The 16,729-nt window shown below is 38.1% G+C and overlaps 1 protein-coding gene across 4 annotated transcripts in view; it reads left to right on the top strand.

Moving 5' to 3' along the window:
• Positions 1 to 16,298, top strand: part of NEBL (nebulette) — a 342,127-nt gene extending 325,829 nt beyond the window's left edge. For all 4 annotated transcript variants that reach the window (XM_036100136.2, XM_036100137.2, XM_078075202.1 and 1 more), the window contains 2 exons: positions 9,059 to 9,165; positions 11,002 to 16,298. In XM_036100136.2, coding sequence (XP_035956029.1) covers positions 9,059 to 9,165; positions 11,002 to 11,178 — 284 coding nt within the window. In that variant the 3' untranslated portion in view covers positions 11,179 to 16,298. The remainder of the gene's footprint in view (positions 1 to 9,058; positions 9,166 to 11,001) is intronic.
• Positions 16,299 to 16,729: the final 431 nt, after the last annotated feature.

The raw sequence follows: 16,729 nt of genomic DNA, 5'->3' as shown, positions 1-16,729 counted from the left end.
TCTGGTTTTTGATCTTTATCTTCCACCATATATCCGACCCGTGTGTACTGAATTTATTTACTAGCCTGTCGGAATCTTACCTGGATCCTGTCTACATGTCTTTAACACTATGTGCCTTTGATTCCAATGACCTGTTGCTCAGCTCCCTACCCGACTGTGACTCTTACACCTGCCTCTTTCTTCAGCCCCAGCCACTTCCCTTAAGCTGAAGCTTGGGCTCTAGAAGACCCAGACAATCCTTTATATTCATTTTCCTACATTTCCCTATCTTCAAATCATGTCAGGGACACATTGGTTCCGTTTCACATATGTCTATTGGTTGAAAAAAGTATACTTGCTCATTTAGAAGTGTTATCATTATTGAGATGTGTGTACATATGATATTTAGTGTGGTTTGTCACTAAAGACATCTCATGTAAAAGTATTTGGGAACTACTTGTGGATTGGTCATATTTCCTAAGAGTCAGTATTTGAATTGATTAGTGCAAGAATAAACCAAATGCTTATTCTGTTTTTAAGTCTTTAAAAATATGTTTCAAAAAACAATGCTACATATATTTATCCGATAAGTATTCACAAAATATCCTCTACAATGGCATAATGAGACTTTCTTTCATTGTACTTGAATAATGAATTTTTCTACATGAGATTGACTTGCACAGTATTGGTGGTGGTGTTCACTGAGGAAAATTGGGATTTGCTATGAGTTGACTTTTCAGTCATGGCATAATTTGTGTCTGAAAGCTGGATTCAGTGCTATGATTTACCTAAATGGAAACATTTATCCCCGTGTCCCTGCTATCCTTAGGTTCTTTATTGCCTTCATCTTATCAAAGAACTGCCCCAAATTATGTCTTTCTTGTCAGAAAACTACAAATATATATATCTCCATACTGTGCATTCCTTTATTTTCATTTTGGGAGATAGCATGCATGTGCACGTGTAGACACAGATACATACCTCATTGATTTTGTGCCATGAGAACATTATTCAAGACTCTGTAATTTGGGGCAGAAATTATCTCCTTTTCCCTCAGTGACAATCCTGCTTATATCTCTGGTTTGTGTTACAGTTATAAGTTGGGGAGTTTATCCTGAATTATATAGCTAAAAATGAGAAACAAATCTGAGAGAAAAATACACAAGTTGATATTTAAATCTAATGTAAGAGTAAATTGGCTAGATTATTCTGAAGCAAAATAGCAGATATTCTTAACTTTAAATCTCTCTAGTTCTGTTCAAACTACAGTATGTCTTGGTTCAGTTCTTCCAGAGAACATTCACAGACTTATTTTTTCTAGAGAAAAACCAGTTAGTTTTGAAATCAAAATGTACTGCTTTTCTGGGCTTGTGAGGCTAAGTTTAACTGGCTGATCATTTAAAAAATAACTAATTTTGTGTTTCTTTTTTTGATATTTAGGAACAGCAGAGCCCCAAAACAATACTTTAGAAATTCTTACTTGGGGCAACTAAGCCAAATATATAAATGAAATGGTCAGATGTAATTCATATATGCATAATTTTAAAAAGTACATAATCTAGTTAATAGGTAATTAGGAATCTTTAAATATCCAATTTATATTTGACTAAAGCAACATTATAAATCTATTATTTAAATTTAGAGAAGAAATAGTTAAACAATCTTCTGGACTTAATTATGTTTGCAACTAAATTCTTAGCACGTCTATAGAGCTTGTCACTCTTCTGATGCTGATCTGGGGAAGTAACATTTTGCACGCAGTGTCCTACAGAAGGATTTTGAAAATTGTCAGGTGGCATCATGATGGGGGTCTTCCTTGCTCAGTGGGAGAGTGGTTGAAGTCATATTAGGAGATGTGGCTTGAACACAGACTTGAAAACTGTTCATACAGGATAAGGTGACTGAATGATGATTGGCCAGGATAAAATAGGATACTATTGGCAAAGGGAAGAAGAAACAAAGATCACACACACACACACACATGCACTCCAGAAACTTACCAGATGCGAAAATGACCCTTAAAAGAAATCTGAAAGCCATTGCTTCAGAAACAATGCTATTCTCTATGATTTGAGCTAACTTTTCCAAAAGTGAATGCATTATTCTCACTATAATTTCTTCCAGAGATGTTCTAGCACACCTCATCAACCACATTCACCTCAACTTCCTGTGGCGTTTATACCCCCAAGTATACCACAGAAAAGTCAGTGTGAGCGAGAGTCACCTCTGTGAGCAGAACGAAGCTGCCCCACACACCTCTCCACGCATTAAACCTCTTTTCTCTCGGCTTTCCCTTCCCCTCACTCCCGTCTTCCCTGCCGCTGGAGTGACTGGTCAACTGTTACTGAATCCCTGTAGCCTGCAGATTCTCCATCTGTAAAATGGGCACTTTGCCATCAGTAAAGTGGTGACAGTTTCTCCACCTAATGCTCGTGCCACGCTACGCACAGGGCCTGGCATGTTGTAAGTAGGGCGACCAGCCGTGCTGATTGGCCTGAGACCAAGGGGGTTCCCGGGGAACAGAATTTTCTCTGCTGCAACTGGGCGAGTCCTGAGCAAACCAAAGTCATCCGCCTACTTGTAAGATTTCATTTACTCAAATTTTATTATATTCATATTTGATATTCCTTGGAAAGCAGAAGTCCTGTGATACATATCTCCCCTGCTAAGTTTCACAGGGACACATACCTAGGTGATGAAATATTTTCACATGTTTTGAATTTTCTCAAAGGAGGTTTGCAATACCCTCTAGTAATAGCATTTATCTAAGAACAGAAAATTAAAACCAAGATGGTATTGGGGTCTAGATGGAGAAAATTGTTAGGAACTTATCATTGGCTTGAGGGATAATTTTTGCATCTGTAAAGACATTTTTTTTGGCTGCATGATTCCAAACTCCCCAGCCCCCCTTTCCCTCTGAGATGGTAACCAGGTCCTGTTCTGGTCAGCCCCTGGGAAGTGGGGTCAGCTTCCACTGGTCAGCCCTCCCTGGGTGGTGTCCCGTGGTGCTTGCCTTACCCTGAGTGCTGCATATTAGTGGCTGGGTTATTCTCCAGTGAGCTTCCTCTTACTGAGATTTCTTCCCAGGATCCCTGCTTACTTCTCTGGTCCAGGGTTGAACATTTGCCTCCACAAATATAAACAAGTCATGGGGGGAGATACGTGTTTTAGCCCCTTCCCGCAGCTACAACAGACCACCATAGACTGGATAGCTGACAAACAACAGAAATTGATTTCTCGCTGTATTGGAGGCTGGAAGTCTGAGATCAGGCTGCCAGCATGGTTGAGTCTGGTGAGGGTCCTCTTCCCAGGTTACAGACTGCTATCTTCTCCGTGTGTCCCCACCTGATGGAAAGAGAGCTAGCTAGCTCTTTGGCCTCTCACGAGGGCACTAATCCCATTCATAACGCTCCATTCTCATGACCTAATCACCTCCCAAAGGCCACACATCCCCATACCATCATCTTAGGGGTTTGGATTTCAGCGTATGAGTTTTGGGGGTGGGGAACACAAATATTCAGTCCATTTCAGGGGGAGAGCAGGAATTTGGGAATAGCATGTATAGGGTCACATGAGCCTCTAAATTTGTGTTGGGCTGGGGAGAAGGAAGCTCACAGTAGCTCAGTGGTTCTTCACCCTGGCTGCCCATTTCAATTGCTTGGAAGCCTTCAAAAATAAGACACCAGTGTTCAGTCCCTTCCATTCCCACCCCAGAAAGTCTGATTTAATTGGTCTGGGGGACCTGCTGGAAATTCAACATATGAAATAGTAATGATTGCTTTTATTTTTACATATGATTTCCAAAGTTTGAGCACTTGTTTTGTATGGCAGTGATGATTATGCATGTCTTTAAAACTTGGTGGTTTCAACTCAATTGTAGATTATCTCATTTTTATGTTAAAGTCTGTTTATTCATAGTTTATTATGCAGCAAGCTGGTTTTTTAAGCACTTGTCTCTTCACAGCTTATAATTAAAAACCAACAAACTAAAACCTGGAGGCAATCTGGCTTGTTTCTGTCTTCTGCAGTCAAGGAGAACTTTCTATAGTGCTCAGAATTCTATCAGATTAAAAAAAATCATCTTGCTGCTGTATTTGGCATAAATGTGTATTTAGCACTCACTTGGGGCTTGTGGAGAGAAGCAGGTGCCATGAGGGCTTGAGGCTCTGATTTGGAACCCTTGATGGCACCCGAAAAAGTTATTTGAACAAAAAGGCCCACATCATGGGCCTATTTGATGACCGATTAGCTCAACCACTTTGCTCATAGCCTAGATGAGATCTAATAAGGGTTTAGCTCATTATTTAGTATTTACTTCACAACCAGCAGTAGCTTCATACTTTCTCATTTATAGTCATGTCTTCATTCATTTTAGCAATTCCCTTGTGACTGTCCAAACCCAGATTCTTTGTCCTTAAAATAAAAAGAAGAAAAAATCCCCCCACAACTCATTAAGTTCTTAGACCCACATTAATTGATAAAACTGTAGTCAACTCTTAAGAAAATATGACAGTAATGTCATTGCATCCTATATTCTTTATTGGAAAGCTTCTGAGGGGTAATTTTTCCTTATTCTGATTAAAAAAAAAAAAGTAAGCCTGTGAGAAAAACCCCAAGATTATTTTCTCTATTTGTGTTACATCTATGTTAACTAATTGTTACAGACTGAATGCTTGTGTCCCTCCCAAATTCACATGTCAAATTCCTAACCCCCAGGGTGATGGTATTAGGAGGTGTGGCCTTTGGGAGGTGACTGGGTCAAGAGGGTGGATTTAGTGCCCTTATAAAAGAGGTCCCAGAGAGCTCCCTCATCCCCGTCTGCCATTTAAGGACTCAGGAAAAGGAATCAGTGTATCTATGAACCAGGAAATGGATCCTCATCAGACACTGAATCTGCCAGCGTCTCGATCTTGGACTTCCTAGTCTCTAGAACAGCAAGAAGTAATTTGTTGCTCAAGCTGCCCAGTCTATGGTATTTTTTATACCAACCCTATGGGCTGAGGAATCAATAAGGCATTACTTTTATTTCTATTTTTGCATTTGGAGTTTGGCCATCTACTATGATGCTGTTGTCATCGTGAGGCTTTCAAAAACTCTACCTCATCTTTGAGGACATCAGACCTTTATCCTGGTGTTCATATGCAGAGACCATTGCTCTGCTGCCTTCCCGCTTAATCTCCCAGCCTCTGTATTTTATTCTCTAAAGTGGGAATGATACCTACTTTAGAGAGTTTTTCTGACAACTACATGGCAACATGGGATGCACTGTGCACGCCAATGACACTTCTATAATCCTCCTCTTCTTTTACCTACTCCATGGTCATCCCCCACAGTGGGCTGGCTTCTTTTTGAGGATTTTTCTCTTTTTATGATTGTGGGTGCATATCTTTGGTTCATTTACTCTACTGTGCATGTTTACACATATTTCCTTACTTTTCCAGTTTCAGATTTATGAAGCCTCCAAAAAAATGTTTTTTCTTCCATTTTCACCTTCTGTTTTATGATCTTCATGTCTATTTACTTCTCTATCTTGGTTTTATCTCCTTTCATTGTAAGGAGAAGGATTAAATAGAAAATATTAGTATTGGCTGTTCGTGGAAGAACTTTGTTGTTCGCTAAAAGAGATTTTGGTTTCATAAATACTATGGGACATTCCAAATACAGCCTGAAATCCTTAGAGCTTTAGTGAGCTTCCAGATCTCCAGTCAATAAATCTTACCAATGTGAAATGAAAATTGAGTCACACTTGTGTGTTTTGTTGTTGCCTTAGGATAATGAAAGCTATTTTTTTTTTTTTTTTTTTTTTTGGAGAGAGAGTGAGAAAGCACACATGAGCAGGGAGTGGGGAGGGCAGAGGGATAGGAGAGAGAGAATCTCAAATAGGCTCCACACTCAGCATGGAGCCCAGTGTGGGACCCTATCTCACGACCATTATGAGATCATGACCTTAGCTGAAACCGAGAGTCAGACACTTAACTGACTGAGCCACCCAGATGCCCCTAAAGCTATTGTTTTATGGCTTTTATGCTACTGCAATAAAAACTCTCAACCTCAGGACTCTTGTGTGGGAAGACCATCATGGAACCATCATCCATCTGTGTCAGTGCTGGTGGAATCTGACCACTGTTTTAAGGAAGAGGGCACAATGTATTTTTCTCTGATAAGAAGTCTTTGTTTGTTGCAAAATTAGCTTAACATCTTGCTTTTGCAAAACCTTTTGAGTTCCATATTTTCATGGAAGAAATGGCATACTCACATGGAATAGCTATCTTTCACCCAAATTCTTAATAGACCCAATTTCTGAAGCCATTGTTCTAAACTTCCTATTGCTTATTTTGCCTATGCTTCATAAAAAAGAAATCATGTAGCAAAACAATTAAAAAAGCAATGTCTGCCTCCTTTAAATTGGCATTTGCTTTTAGTAAGTTGATTCCTCTGGGCTCTTAGTTATGTTTTTCATAGCTCTAATAGGAGCTTCCTAAAAACTCTTTTATTGTATCAGGTATAAAGTAGATAACAAAGTTTGATAGCCCTGAAGGAACGTGCATTAAGTAATGCAGCTGGAGAGAGAAATGGAAATAAGGGCATGAGAAGAAACTGTAAGAACGAGATAGATTATATTTACCCCGAGGTTCCGCCTTCTAAACTCTTCCCTGCTCTCTCCAACCTACACAGATTTAGGACAAATACATCACTTTCTTTTCCTGCTGTATTTGACAGTATCTATAGGTTCTCTTTGAAGGTCAGATTTGAGCAGTTGAACAGGTGTGGATATACTTGGTTTCTAACAGCCAAAATTAGAGAACACTGTTCAACAACATTCTCGAATTGTCAGTACTAGGATGATGAGGTACAAACTATGTACACACAGACACATCACGGCACATGAGATAGCATGTTTAAAAATATTTTTCATCATTGTCTTTTCCTGATAGTTTTCCCCCCAAATATTTTAAGATGACCATGCTTAACTCTCTGCATCAAAATGTGAAAGTCACAGTTTGATAGTGTAACAAAGGATTAAAAGTTTATTTTTTCTTAATTTTAGGTAGGTTTATGGGGTTTTTTAATTAACCTTTAGAATTTATAAATAGATTAAAATAATAATTAATGAAGCAATGACTTGTTTATGTGGCTAAGAACCAGTTCAGGCCTGCCATTCTGGGTGTGTAATTGGAGTCCTTGACTTACATATTTAACTGGAAATGCCCTGAGTATTCAGAGCCATTTCTTCAGCTGGGGAAAGAACAGATGTCCAGGCCATTATTGCTCGAGGAGGGCAATCGTTTTTGTCACCCCTCTCCTTTGATGCCTGGCATGCCTTGAACACAGTGGACAGTGATAGTTGTTAAGATTTATGGAGGCTTACTAAGTGACAGGTGATGTAGTAAGCCCTGTGCACACATTAACTCACTCAGTCAATATTTGCTGAGAGTTGAGGGAGGGAAGAAATGAATGGTCCCTGCTTCCAATACACAGCAATGGCTCTGTTCCTCAGCTAATTAAGTGGGCTTAGATATTTTTAGCGATTTCATTATTTTTTCTTCATGAGTGAATTTTGACAATATTCTTGACATCTCTTGACATTAAGTATTTAAATTGAGTTGATAATGTTAAACAGTGCTATTTTCTGAAGTATTTGATATTTAACGCTTTAATAACTTTAGAATGTACCACAGTCCAAGTTAAGAACTCGGTGGTTTCTCTTTGATGCCGCACCTAGACATTAAATAAACACGATTTCTAACAACATTGCAATATGAATTAATTCAAGAACTTAAAAAAAATTCCCATTCAACCTAATGTCATTATCATCTGGAGAACACATTTATGATTTGTAATTTTCTGATGAGTAGACTTCTTTAAATTTGATGTTCTCATGTATCATCAGAATGAACATACCACTTATAAAATAGTAATTATTCATAGTACCCAAGAATTATATCCATTTTATTCTTTTATTATAAAAACTGTCCTAAATAAATCAACCTAGATTAATTACAGACTCAACCTGATTGAATAACACTGGCAACCTATTGTGGATTTTTATAGTAATTATATCATACAAGTTTTACTAATGTATCCCATGATTGTTCAAAACCCAGTGGAGGGTGTGTTACTAAAATCCTCTCATTCGTAGCCAGCTCCTTGCTTCTGGTTATAAGTACTTATATATACTTAGAGAGAAACACAGAGTCAAGCATACATCTACTGATTTTGTGGGGTTTTTATCTAGTTTCTGTGTTGGTTTCTCTAGAATTCAGTGTTCTTCAAAACAGGAACTATGTCTTTTGATTGTCATAATTAGTGGTGAGAACAGCACAAAATGAGTGAATGCTACTTTGATACTATTTTCTTTTTCTTTCTTTTTTTTTTTTTGATGTAGAAAGATGTTTATGAAATTCTTTACATGGTTTGGTTTGTTAGGCTTTTGTAACATATTCAGATGACTTATTTAGTTTTGACTTACAGCCAAGATAAAATGGAGAATTTATATATTTTAAATAAAGTTTTCTTTTGGGGTATAGACTCATTATTAACTGCTAAACAAACATATGTTGCTAACCATATGCTATATTTACCATTTTTGTAAAGGTAATATTTAGCTATATGTCTTGAAATATTGAGAGCATCTGTTATATGAGTATTCTGTGAAAACATTTATACTCTTGTCATTGGTTTGATGATCCACTTCAATTTTTAAAAAAATTCTTATTTTTATTTGGAAAATGTCTAAGGGGATTACATAGCTGAGTAAAAATGTGATTTTGTTAAAAGGCGATGGGAACTTTTTGTTTTGTACTTGTGTTGTTTGAACAGAGCCTCTGCAGTAGAGTAATACAAGTATTTCCAATATATTTTAACTGCATGTTAAACTGATTCCCTATATATGTCCTTAATTGCTGAAATTTATACTAATCTAGATCACTTATAACACCACTACCCAGATTTTACATGGCACTGAACATGGCATTTGGTTTCAGAAGAGTGTAACAGAGCATGAAGTCCCTTGGGTGCTCGGGAGGGGTATTTTGAGGCTCGCTTTGAGGACTCTTTGTATGTGTATGTTCACGTACAGCGCCCGTTCTTCCTGGAGCCTACCAGCAAAGCCATTCCCAAGGCTATGGGTACATGCACCAGACCAGCCTCTCATCCATGAGGTCAATGCAGCACTCACCAAATCTAGTAAGTATCAGTTTGAAATGTTTCCTCTTCCCTGCTCTTCCCGTTTTATCTCCAAAATAGAAATAAAAGTGGAATAGAGTTGCATTGAATAGTGTCCATTTTCACAGAAAGGATAAATGACAACATTTTACTCTTTGTACCCTTTCGAAGAAAGCAGAAGACTTATAGAGGTAAACCACTGAGAAAGGAAGGCATGCTGTGAAAACATATAAAAAGTAAAACATACAAAACGACTGTCTCAGAACAATATCCTAGTTGTTACTTCATGATCGGTCTTAGCCAACTGTGATCTTCAGTCAGGTCTAAAAAGTACAAATATCTGGTCACATTTACCAGTTAATTTTGACAGTAATCAAAATGGCCACTAACCTCCAAATGACATGGCCAACATAAGTCTTTGAATCCTCCTATTAGAAATCTTGAAGTGCTTACAGATTCATTCATTAAATGTGAAGTTTGGAAGCAGTGCTCGAGGTTGGATGGGCATCTCAAGGGAAATTATTTCTCCAAGCTTCTGTCTGACACAGAAGCCTTAGCCTGAGCCCTGAGAAAGAGGTGGTCCTTCTAAGCAGTTGGAAGTTCTTTTTAACTGCTCTAAAATTCTTTTTGCATCTGCCGGTTTCCTTAGCCTGGTCTCTTAATTTTGAGACTGATGTTAATATTAACTGAATTCTTGGTCTTTAATTAAAACAAATATGGTAAAACTCAACTTATATTCTGGCTATGAACCCCTTGTCAGACATGTGATGTGCAAATATCTTCTCCCAGTTGGTAGGTTCATTTCGTTGATGGTTGTCTTTGCTGCACAGAAGCTTTTCAGTTCGATGTGGTCGCATGTGTATATTTTTGCTTTTGGTGTCAAATCCAAATAATCATTTCCAAGACCAATGTAGGGGAGCTTACTGCCTATGTGTTTTTCTAGGAGTTTTATCTTTTTAGGTCTAACATTCAAGTCTTTAATGTATTTTGGGTTAATTTTTGTGTATGGGATAAGAAAGTGGTCCAGTTTCACTCTTTTGCATGCGGCTGTCCAGTTTTCCCAGCACCATTTATTGAAGAGACTGTCCTTTCCCCACTGTGTGTTCTTGGCTCCTTCATCCTAAATTGACCATATATACGTGGGTTTATTGCTGGGGTCTCTGTTCTGTTTCATTGATCTATGTTTTTATGTCACTACCAGAGTGTTTTAATTACCACAGCTTTGTAACATAGTTTGAAGTTAGGAAGTGAATAATTTCCTCATTATAACAAGGATTCAGTTATGTGTCCCTCAATATTCAGACATTTACATACTAAATGTCTATCACTGATTCAAAAACCTACAAAATAAGTATATTATGTATTTTTCTTTTTTTAGTATATTTTTAAGAGGAAACAAAAATTCTTTGTTCCTAAGAAAAATTCATTTCCTCTGTCAGGGGGGCCATGGCAGTGACTTGGCTCCGTCTGTCCATAGGGCAGTTTTTGTTCTCTAAAGAATGTGGAATAGGGGAAAATCTACATAATCTAAGGTCTCTGGCGTTATCTGGAGCTGGGGGAAGTTGGTTTTACTGCTTCAAAGCTTACTTTTTTATGGGCCAGTTACAGTATCTAAAGGCTTCCTCGATCCCCATTCTGTGCCCCCCAAACATTACCCTTTCTGCTAGCCTGGTAAACTTGAGATGGACGCAACCAGGATAGATGCTAGGCTCTGTTTGCCAATCTCCAGAAATAAATACACTTGGGAACATTCCTCGTGGTTCCTTTATTATATGTGAGTTGGTTTGTCGTGATTGGCATTTGTGGCCATATTATTTTGTATCCATCGTGTGACCCCACCCCCCTTTCATTTCTCAGAGGACCTACCGAGCCATGTACGATTACAGTGCCCAGGACGAAGATGAGGTCTCCTTCAGGGACGGTGACTACATCGTCAACGTGCAGCCCATCGATGACGGCTGGATGTACGGCACGGTGCAGAGAACTGGGAAAACAGGGATGCTCCCAGCCAATTACATTGAGTTTGTTAATTAATTATTTCTCCTTGTCTTTGAGCTTTATTCTAATGTATACTAAACCCAATCTTTTTAAAAGATAGAAGATCCTTTTAAGACAACTTGGCAGTTATTTTACAATAATCTGTCTTTACTTTGACAATGAGACACACAGGTACCAGGAAGAAGGAATGACTTCTGGGCTCAGGACACCTACATTTTCAGTGATTCCTGTGCACAAAGTCTGTAGGTCTGGAGGCCCGGTGCTGCTAATTGGGTTAATGGTTTCTTTTGATTGGCTATCAAACACTTCTGGGAAATGTATTTTTGTAGACTTTAATAGAGATGTTGATCGTCCCTTAAATGTAACAAGTCTATGAAACTTCTTACCTGTCACTTTGGAATCACCAGAAGCCAATTCTCTTAATTCAGTAACACAGCCAATAATTTAAAGACCATTTAGCTTTTGAGTCATTAGGGAATTTCCAATTCCGGTGAAAATTGCCTAATGTAATAAATGTCAGGAGTGGCAGAATGACAGTTTGGTTAAAATTACATTGACTGGTGGCCTTCGGGACCTAGAAACTTCTCCCGAACAAAGACATTTCCTTGTTCCCTAGGCTGACTTGGGTCTCTTTATTTCTCATTGGTACCAAGGCGTATCCTACTCTCCATTTACATTCTGTGGGCCCAAGTCTACGCTTGACTCCATAGAATGTCAGGACCAAATAACGTCACAGCTACTCTGCAAAGGGCAAAGTTTAAGGTCATCTCTATTATTTCCCTAAGCGCTTTTACCCTGTTGCATGTCACATAGGTTCAAGCTTTTGTAACATAGGGAGCTGCACTGCCTATTATTAAAGCAAAATGTGCGGCTGATAACCTAACGGCCCTTCCCTCTAGTCGCCAGCTCATCAGAAAAACATATTTGGAAAAGTTGCTTGAGATTCTTCTGCTGCCTTGCACTCTAGTTGTGAAGGATTTACACCTTTAGGAAATAGATGTCTACTCTAGCAAATAAGTGATTTAGGTGTTTACCGAGCAGCTTTCATTAACTTAATGCCGCTGTTGATTTAAAAGTAAAGAAAACTTAGTAAGAGCCAGTGACCACAAAGTGTGCGAGAGACAACCAGTGAACAAAATGTCACCCACTCCGCATAGAGATAATCGTTGTTTTGTTTTGTTTTGTTTTAAATTTCGGAAAATGCTATTTACATCCGGTACTGGAAATCTAGCCACTGAAACCAGTTAATGAAAAGACTTCTTTTCTACTTTCTTCTGGTTTTTACTTTCTAAACCATATTGTTGGGGGGGGGGCGGGGTGGGAGGATGAAAATGCCAGCAGAGATTTTAGGTCTAAGCCCAACAGGTTGTTCCCTAAAAGAAATTGTTGTCCTATCTGGTCAAAACGATTGGCCGGTAGTTCATAGTCAAGGTCACTGGAGAAATTAACATCCATCAGCGACTCTGTGTTTTCCTGATGTATTTGGACCTCAGCAGGGTAGCATTTGTGTAGGGCCTGACTCTGGAATTGTGATGAAGCTGCAAAAGCAAAGTTACAAAAATGTGATAAAATGTATAGATCTTGGGGTTATCTCCCTTATGTAATATAGGCAAAGAAATTAATGAAATATCCTGTAAAATACCTTTTACGGAAGTGTTTAGGAGTCCAGAAACAAATGCTAATCCATTTACACTTTTGAAAAGTTAGCACCTACTTTTTGAAAATCTAGAGTTTCATTTTATCTGGCTCAAAGAGCAAATAAGCTTTATTACGCTCAGGCTGCATCTACAGGACACTCACATAAAAAAAGATGAGAGAGAAATTCAGGTAAAAAACTAGAGAGTTTTTTGAGTTTTTTTTTTTTTTTTTTTACAGATTCCTACATACCCAGCTGGACTGATTTTCTAGTATTGAAATGGCCAGTTATGATTAAATTAACCCCCTATCCATTTTGATGTCTTGTACACAAACCAACAAAGACAAGCTGAACTTGTGACGTTCTTGCAAAAAAAAAAAAATTCTGTGCGTTAAAACTGGGGCAATAAGCTTGCTCAATTTTATTATGTCATTAAGTAAATATTTTTCACCCAGACCACTTTTTTTGTGATTATGAAAAAGAGTAGTTGTTGATTAAATTTGCAGACTAAATGTAGGACAGGTACAATTTTTGAGAAATAGCACGTTTATAGGAAGCTCAAAGGGAACGGATTTGAAATGATACTTTTTATCGGGGAAAAGTCCCATAAAGTAGCAGCTGGTTGTTCCATTGTCTTTCTCATCCACTAATTTCAAGATCAGATTCATGGAATGTAGAAGTCAATAATTACTAGGGGAATAATTCTAAAATTTTAAGCTTAGCATAATGTTTGCATAGCGAGATGTTTCTGCTTCCAGCCTCTAGGAATTAAGGTCTGCTCAGAATTTAACCAGAGAGCAGTTATTTTATAATAAAGACTGTGGGAGAACATGATGTCACATGCTCCTGACGCCATAACTGGGTAGTGTTGCCACTGTTCCTAAAGCTTGTCAGGATATTGAGCATCTCAGCAGAAATATCAGAAACATATATGTATAATACCAAAGTGCTATTTTTACAGCATCATTTTTCAAAACTACGTTCTCGAACGCTTTTTCCACTTTGCACATGCCCCCCCTCCCCTCAATTTGGCGACATGCATCTCATACATAAATAACACTAACGGCTAAAGAAGGGTATAAATTAAAAAATCTGTTTTTTAGAAATCAAGCTAAAGACTGAAATGTCCAAGCACAGAGAGCATGCACCTGATTCTCTGAACGTGATGTGTTCTCAGGTTTGATAAAAGCACATGGAGCAGGTTGATACGTTTTTACAAGTTTCTGAAAACAGAACTATATGTGGATCATCTCTCGAGAGAGAAGCAGAGCAGCAGAATAGGTGACTTTTGTTGTAAGTTTTTGTAGTCAATGTTTTTACTGATTCTCGTGCTCTAAGGAAAACTTTCTATTTCTAACGTGGCAAAATGAGTTCTTCACGTCTGCTTGTTCTTGTTTAGACACCCGCAGTGTAGCCCAGTTTGAAATATTTATCTGGTTGTCAGATCCCCATGCCATCCCTGCCTCTCCCTAGGCTTCCCCACCTCCAGAGACCATACGGGAATTTGCAAGCACAATTTCTATGGGCACCTTGTATGAACATGGTTGAGATTAGACCAGCCCTTCTTCGTCACTAAGGTTCATTGCTTGAAGATGATGAAGATGCAGTTTGGGCAGGTTAACCACAGTCTTTCCTCCCTTGTCCTCTCCTGGTTGAGCTTGACGACAGTCTGGGAAGTGGGGAAACAGACTTTACTAGAACAGTGAAGTTCAAGAGGTGCATCTCTTTTTCAGGTGTGTTCACCTCCGGTGAAATGTTTTTAATGAAAAGATAAAGAAAATGGGTGTGATCCTTTAATAGCGCATCCCTATATAAAGTGGATATAGTTTATACCAAAATTATAATATAGATATATTTAAAAAAAGGTGCCTTTTTGATTACCCTTGTTTATCCATGATGGTCTTGGAAAGAAAACCAAGCAAGCAAGCTTCTTATCTATTCTATAGTAATATTTTATTATACATGATTGGTATTTTTGTGGTGGGGAAGTGAGATGCTCCTGACAGATACGAAAGGTGATAGCTGATTGTATTTTTACCTCTAAAGGTGTAGAACTTTAGAAAATACTGACCTTTCCCATCTATTTCTGAAAAGTTCTTTGTGCATTTATATATAATCAGGATGCATAAACATTAACTTTAGGTTTGAGACTTAAAATACCTATTGTAAGATAGAAGAATTACGTTATGAGGCTGAATTCATTACACAAGATGAAATTCACTTCATAAATTTCATTATACCTTAGCTATATTTGCTTCTGATAATCTAAAAGCGGCTAGAGGGTGGGTGTTTTGGGTAACGAGACACAGAGGAGAGAAAACTTTAGTTAAGTAAGAAGCTATGTAAAGGAAGTTAAGAATGCTAAAAGGGAAGTCTCTTTCTGAAGTATTCCATGCCCATTAGGGTCCTTTCCAGACAGTCAATTACTGTTTCTGTGGCCATCATTTCATGATGCTTAGACTGCTGGAATCTACCAGCCTGGAAGGATCCCCAGGGCAGATTTCTCTCCGGCTGTCCATATTACTTCCGTGTATTCATGGAATTCCATATGCTTTTTGCGTTTGATACATGATATCCAGCTGGCATACTGTCTACTTCTTGGTAATCCAGTTGCTGTTAAGAATGCTTGACTTTGAAGGGAAAGAGAAAACTGTATCCTAGTCCCAGTCTTCAGTGTCCATACAATGAATGGCTGAGCATTTAGAAGCGGCACCAAGTGTGTTGTGGGTTTGGTGTGGAAACGTTGGCCTTTGACCTGTGCTAAGAATACAAAATTGAATCATTGCACAGCTTGGCTTCTGTCTGCTTCGAAAATGTAGAATTGTGGTTGATGATGAACTTGCAAGACTGTACTAACTTTGAGAGCATACAGTTTTAATGAAAACACTTAATGTTTTTAAAATGAATGGGCTTATAGAATGATACAATGTTATTAATATAATTTGGCTTTTGTTATGCAAATTAACACCAGCTATTAAAATATATTTTAGTAGAAATGCTTTAATTCATGTTTTCTTTCCTCTACACTGTGAATCTTTAAGCCTTGGTGGACTAGAGCAACATCGTGCTGCCCAAAGGACTAACCTATGCAAACTAGTTCACATTTTAGTGGATGTCACAGTAATTGTGTAATATGACATTATTTCCCCCCTGCATAATGTACAGCGGCATTGAAATAAACATTAAGCCTAGCATCATGTATGTATAGTATAGTCACTCACGAACCCTTCAAGGCTACTATAATCATTAGTATTATTATTTGTTTAAAAGCAAATCGCTGAGTTATCTATTAAATCTACTTGAACGATGTCAGAACAAGAATGGCAGCTGGACGTGTTGGCCGTGGCTTCAATGTGGTCACTGCACGTGTTCTCCTGTGATAGAGCTGTGTTCGGATGCACTCTCTTCAGGGTATTACTATTCTGTCTTCTTTCTGTATTTGTAAAACATTATAATGCTCTAATTTTCCTATCTCTACACATTTGGTTTGCTTAAATAAATGCAGGATATAACAAAATGATTCTACGTCTTGGTTCTCACCTTGGTTTCTTGGAGCTTGATGGTGTCCCAGGGATGAGGTTTTTCATGAAAACTCACATTAAATCACATTGGAGACCTCTGCTGTCTTCGGAGCACTTCCATTAGTGAGTCATTCAAAATGTGTCTTCCTGCCCCAAATAAACTTAGTTTTAAATGATAATAATATTATGGTTTTCAAGCTCAGTATCTTTCTGATGGTATATCAGAGTACTACGATAATACAGCATTGTAGTTCACTTCTTCCAAGATTAAATTCCTCATATGTTCCCAATAGTAGAATTTTAATTTTCTTGTATTAGTGAGATGAAAGAAACAGCTTGAAGCAAAGAATAGAAAGTGCACAAATTGAGTACATGAAACGGGGAGATGCTCTGATTTCTCAGCTAAGAACAGCTCATTTATCATAGAACA

This window comes from Halichoerus grypus, chromosome 6, assembly GCF_964656455.1.
Source record: "Halichoerus grypus chromosome 6, mHalGry1.hap1.1, whole genome shotgun sequence".
In the NCBI taxonomy this organism is placed as follows: domain Eukaryota; kingdom Metazoa; phylum Chordata; class Mammalia; order Carnivora; family Phocidae; genus Halichoerus; species Halichoerus grypus.
This window is presented reverse-complemented; position numbering and strand designations above follow the sequence as displayed.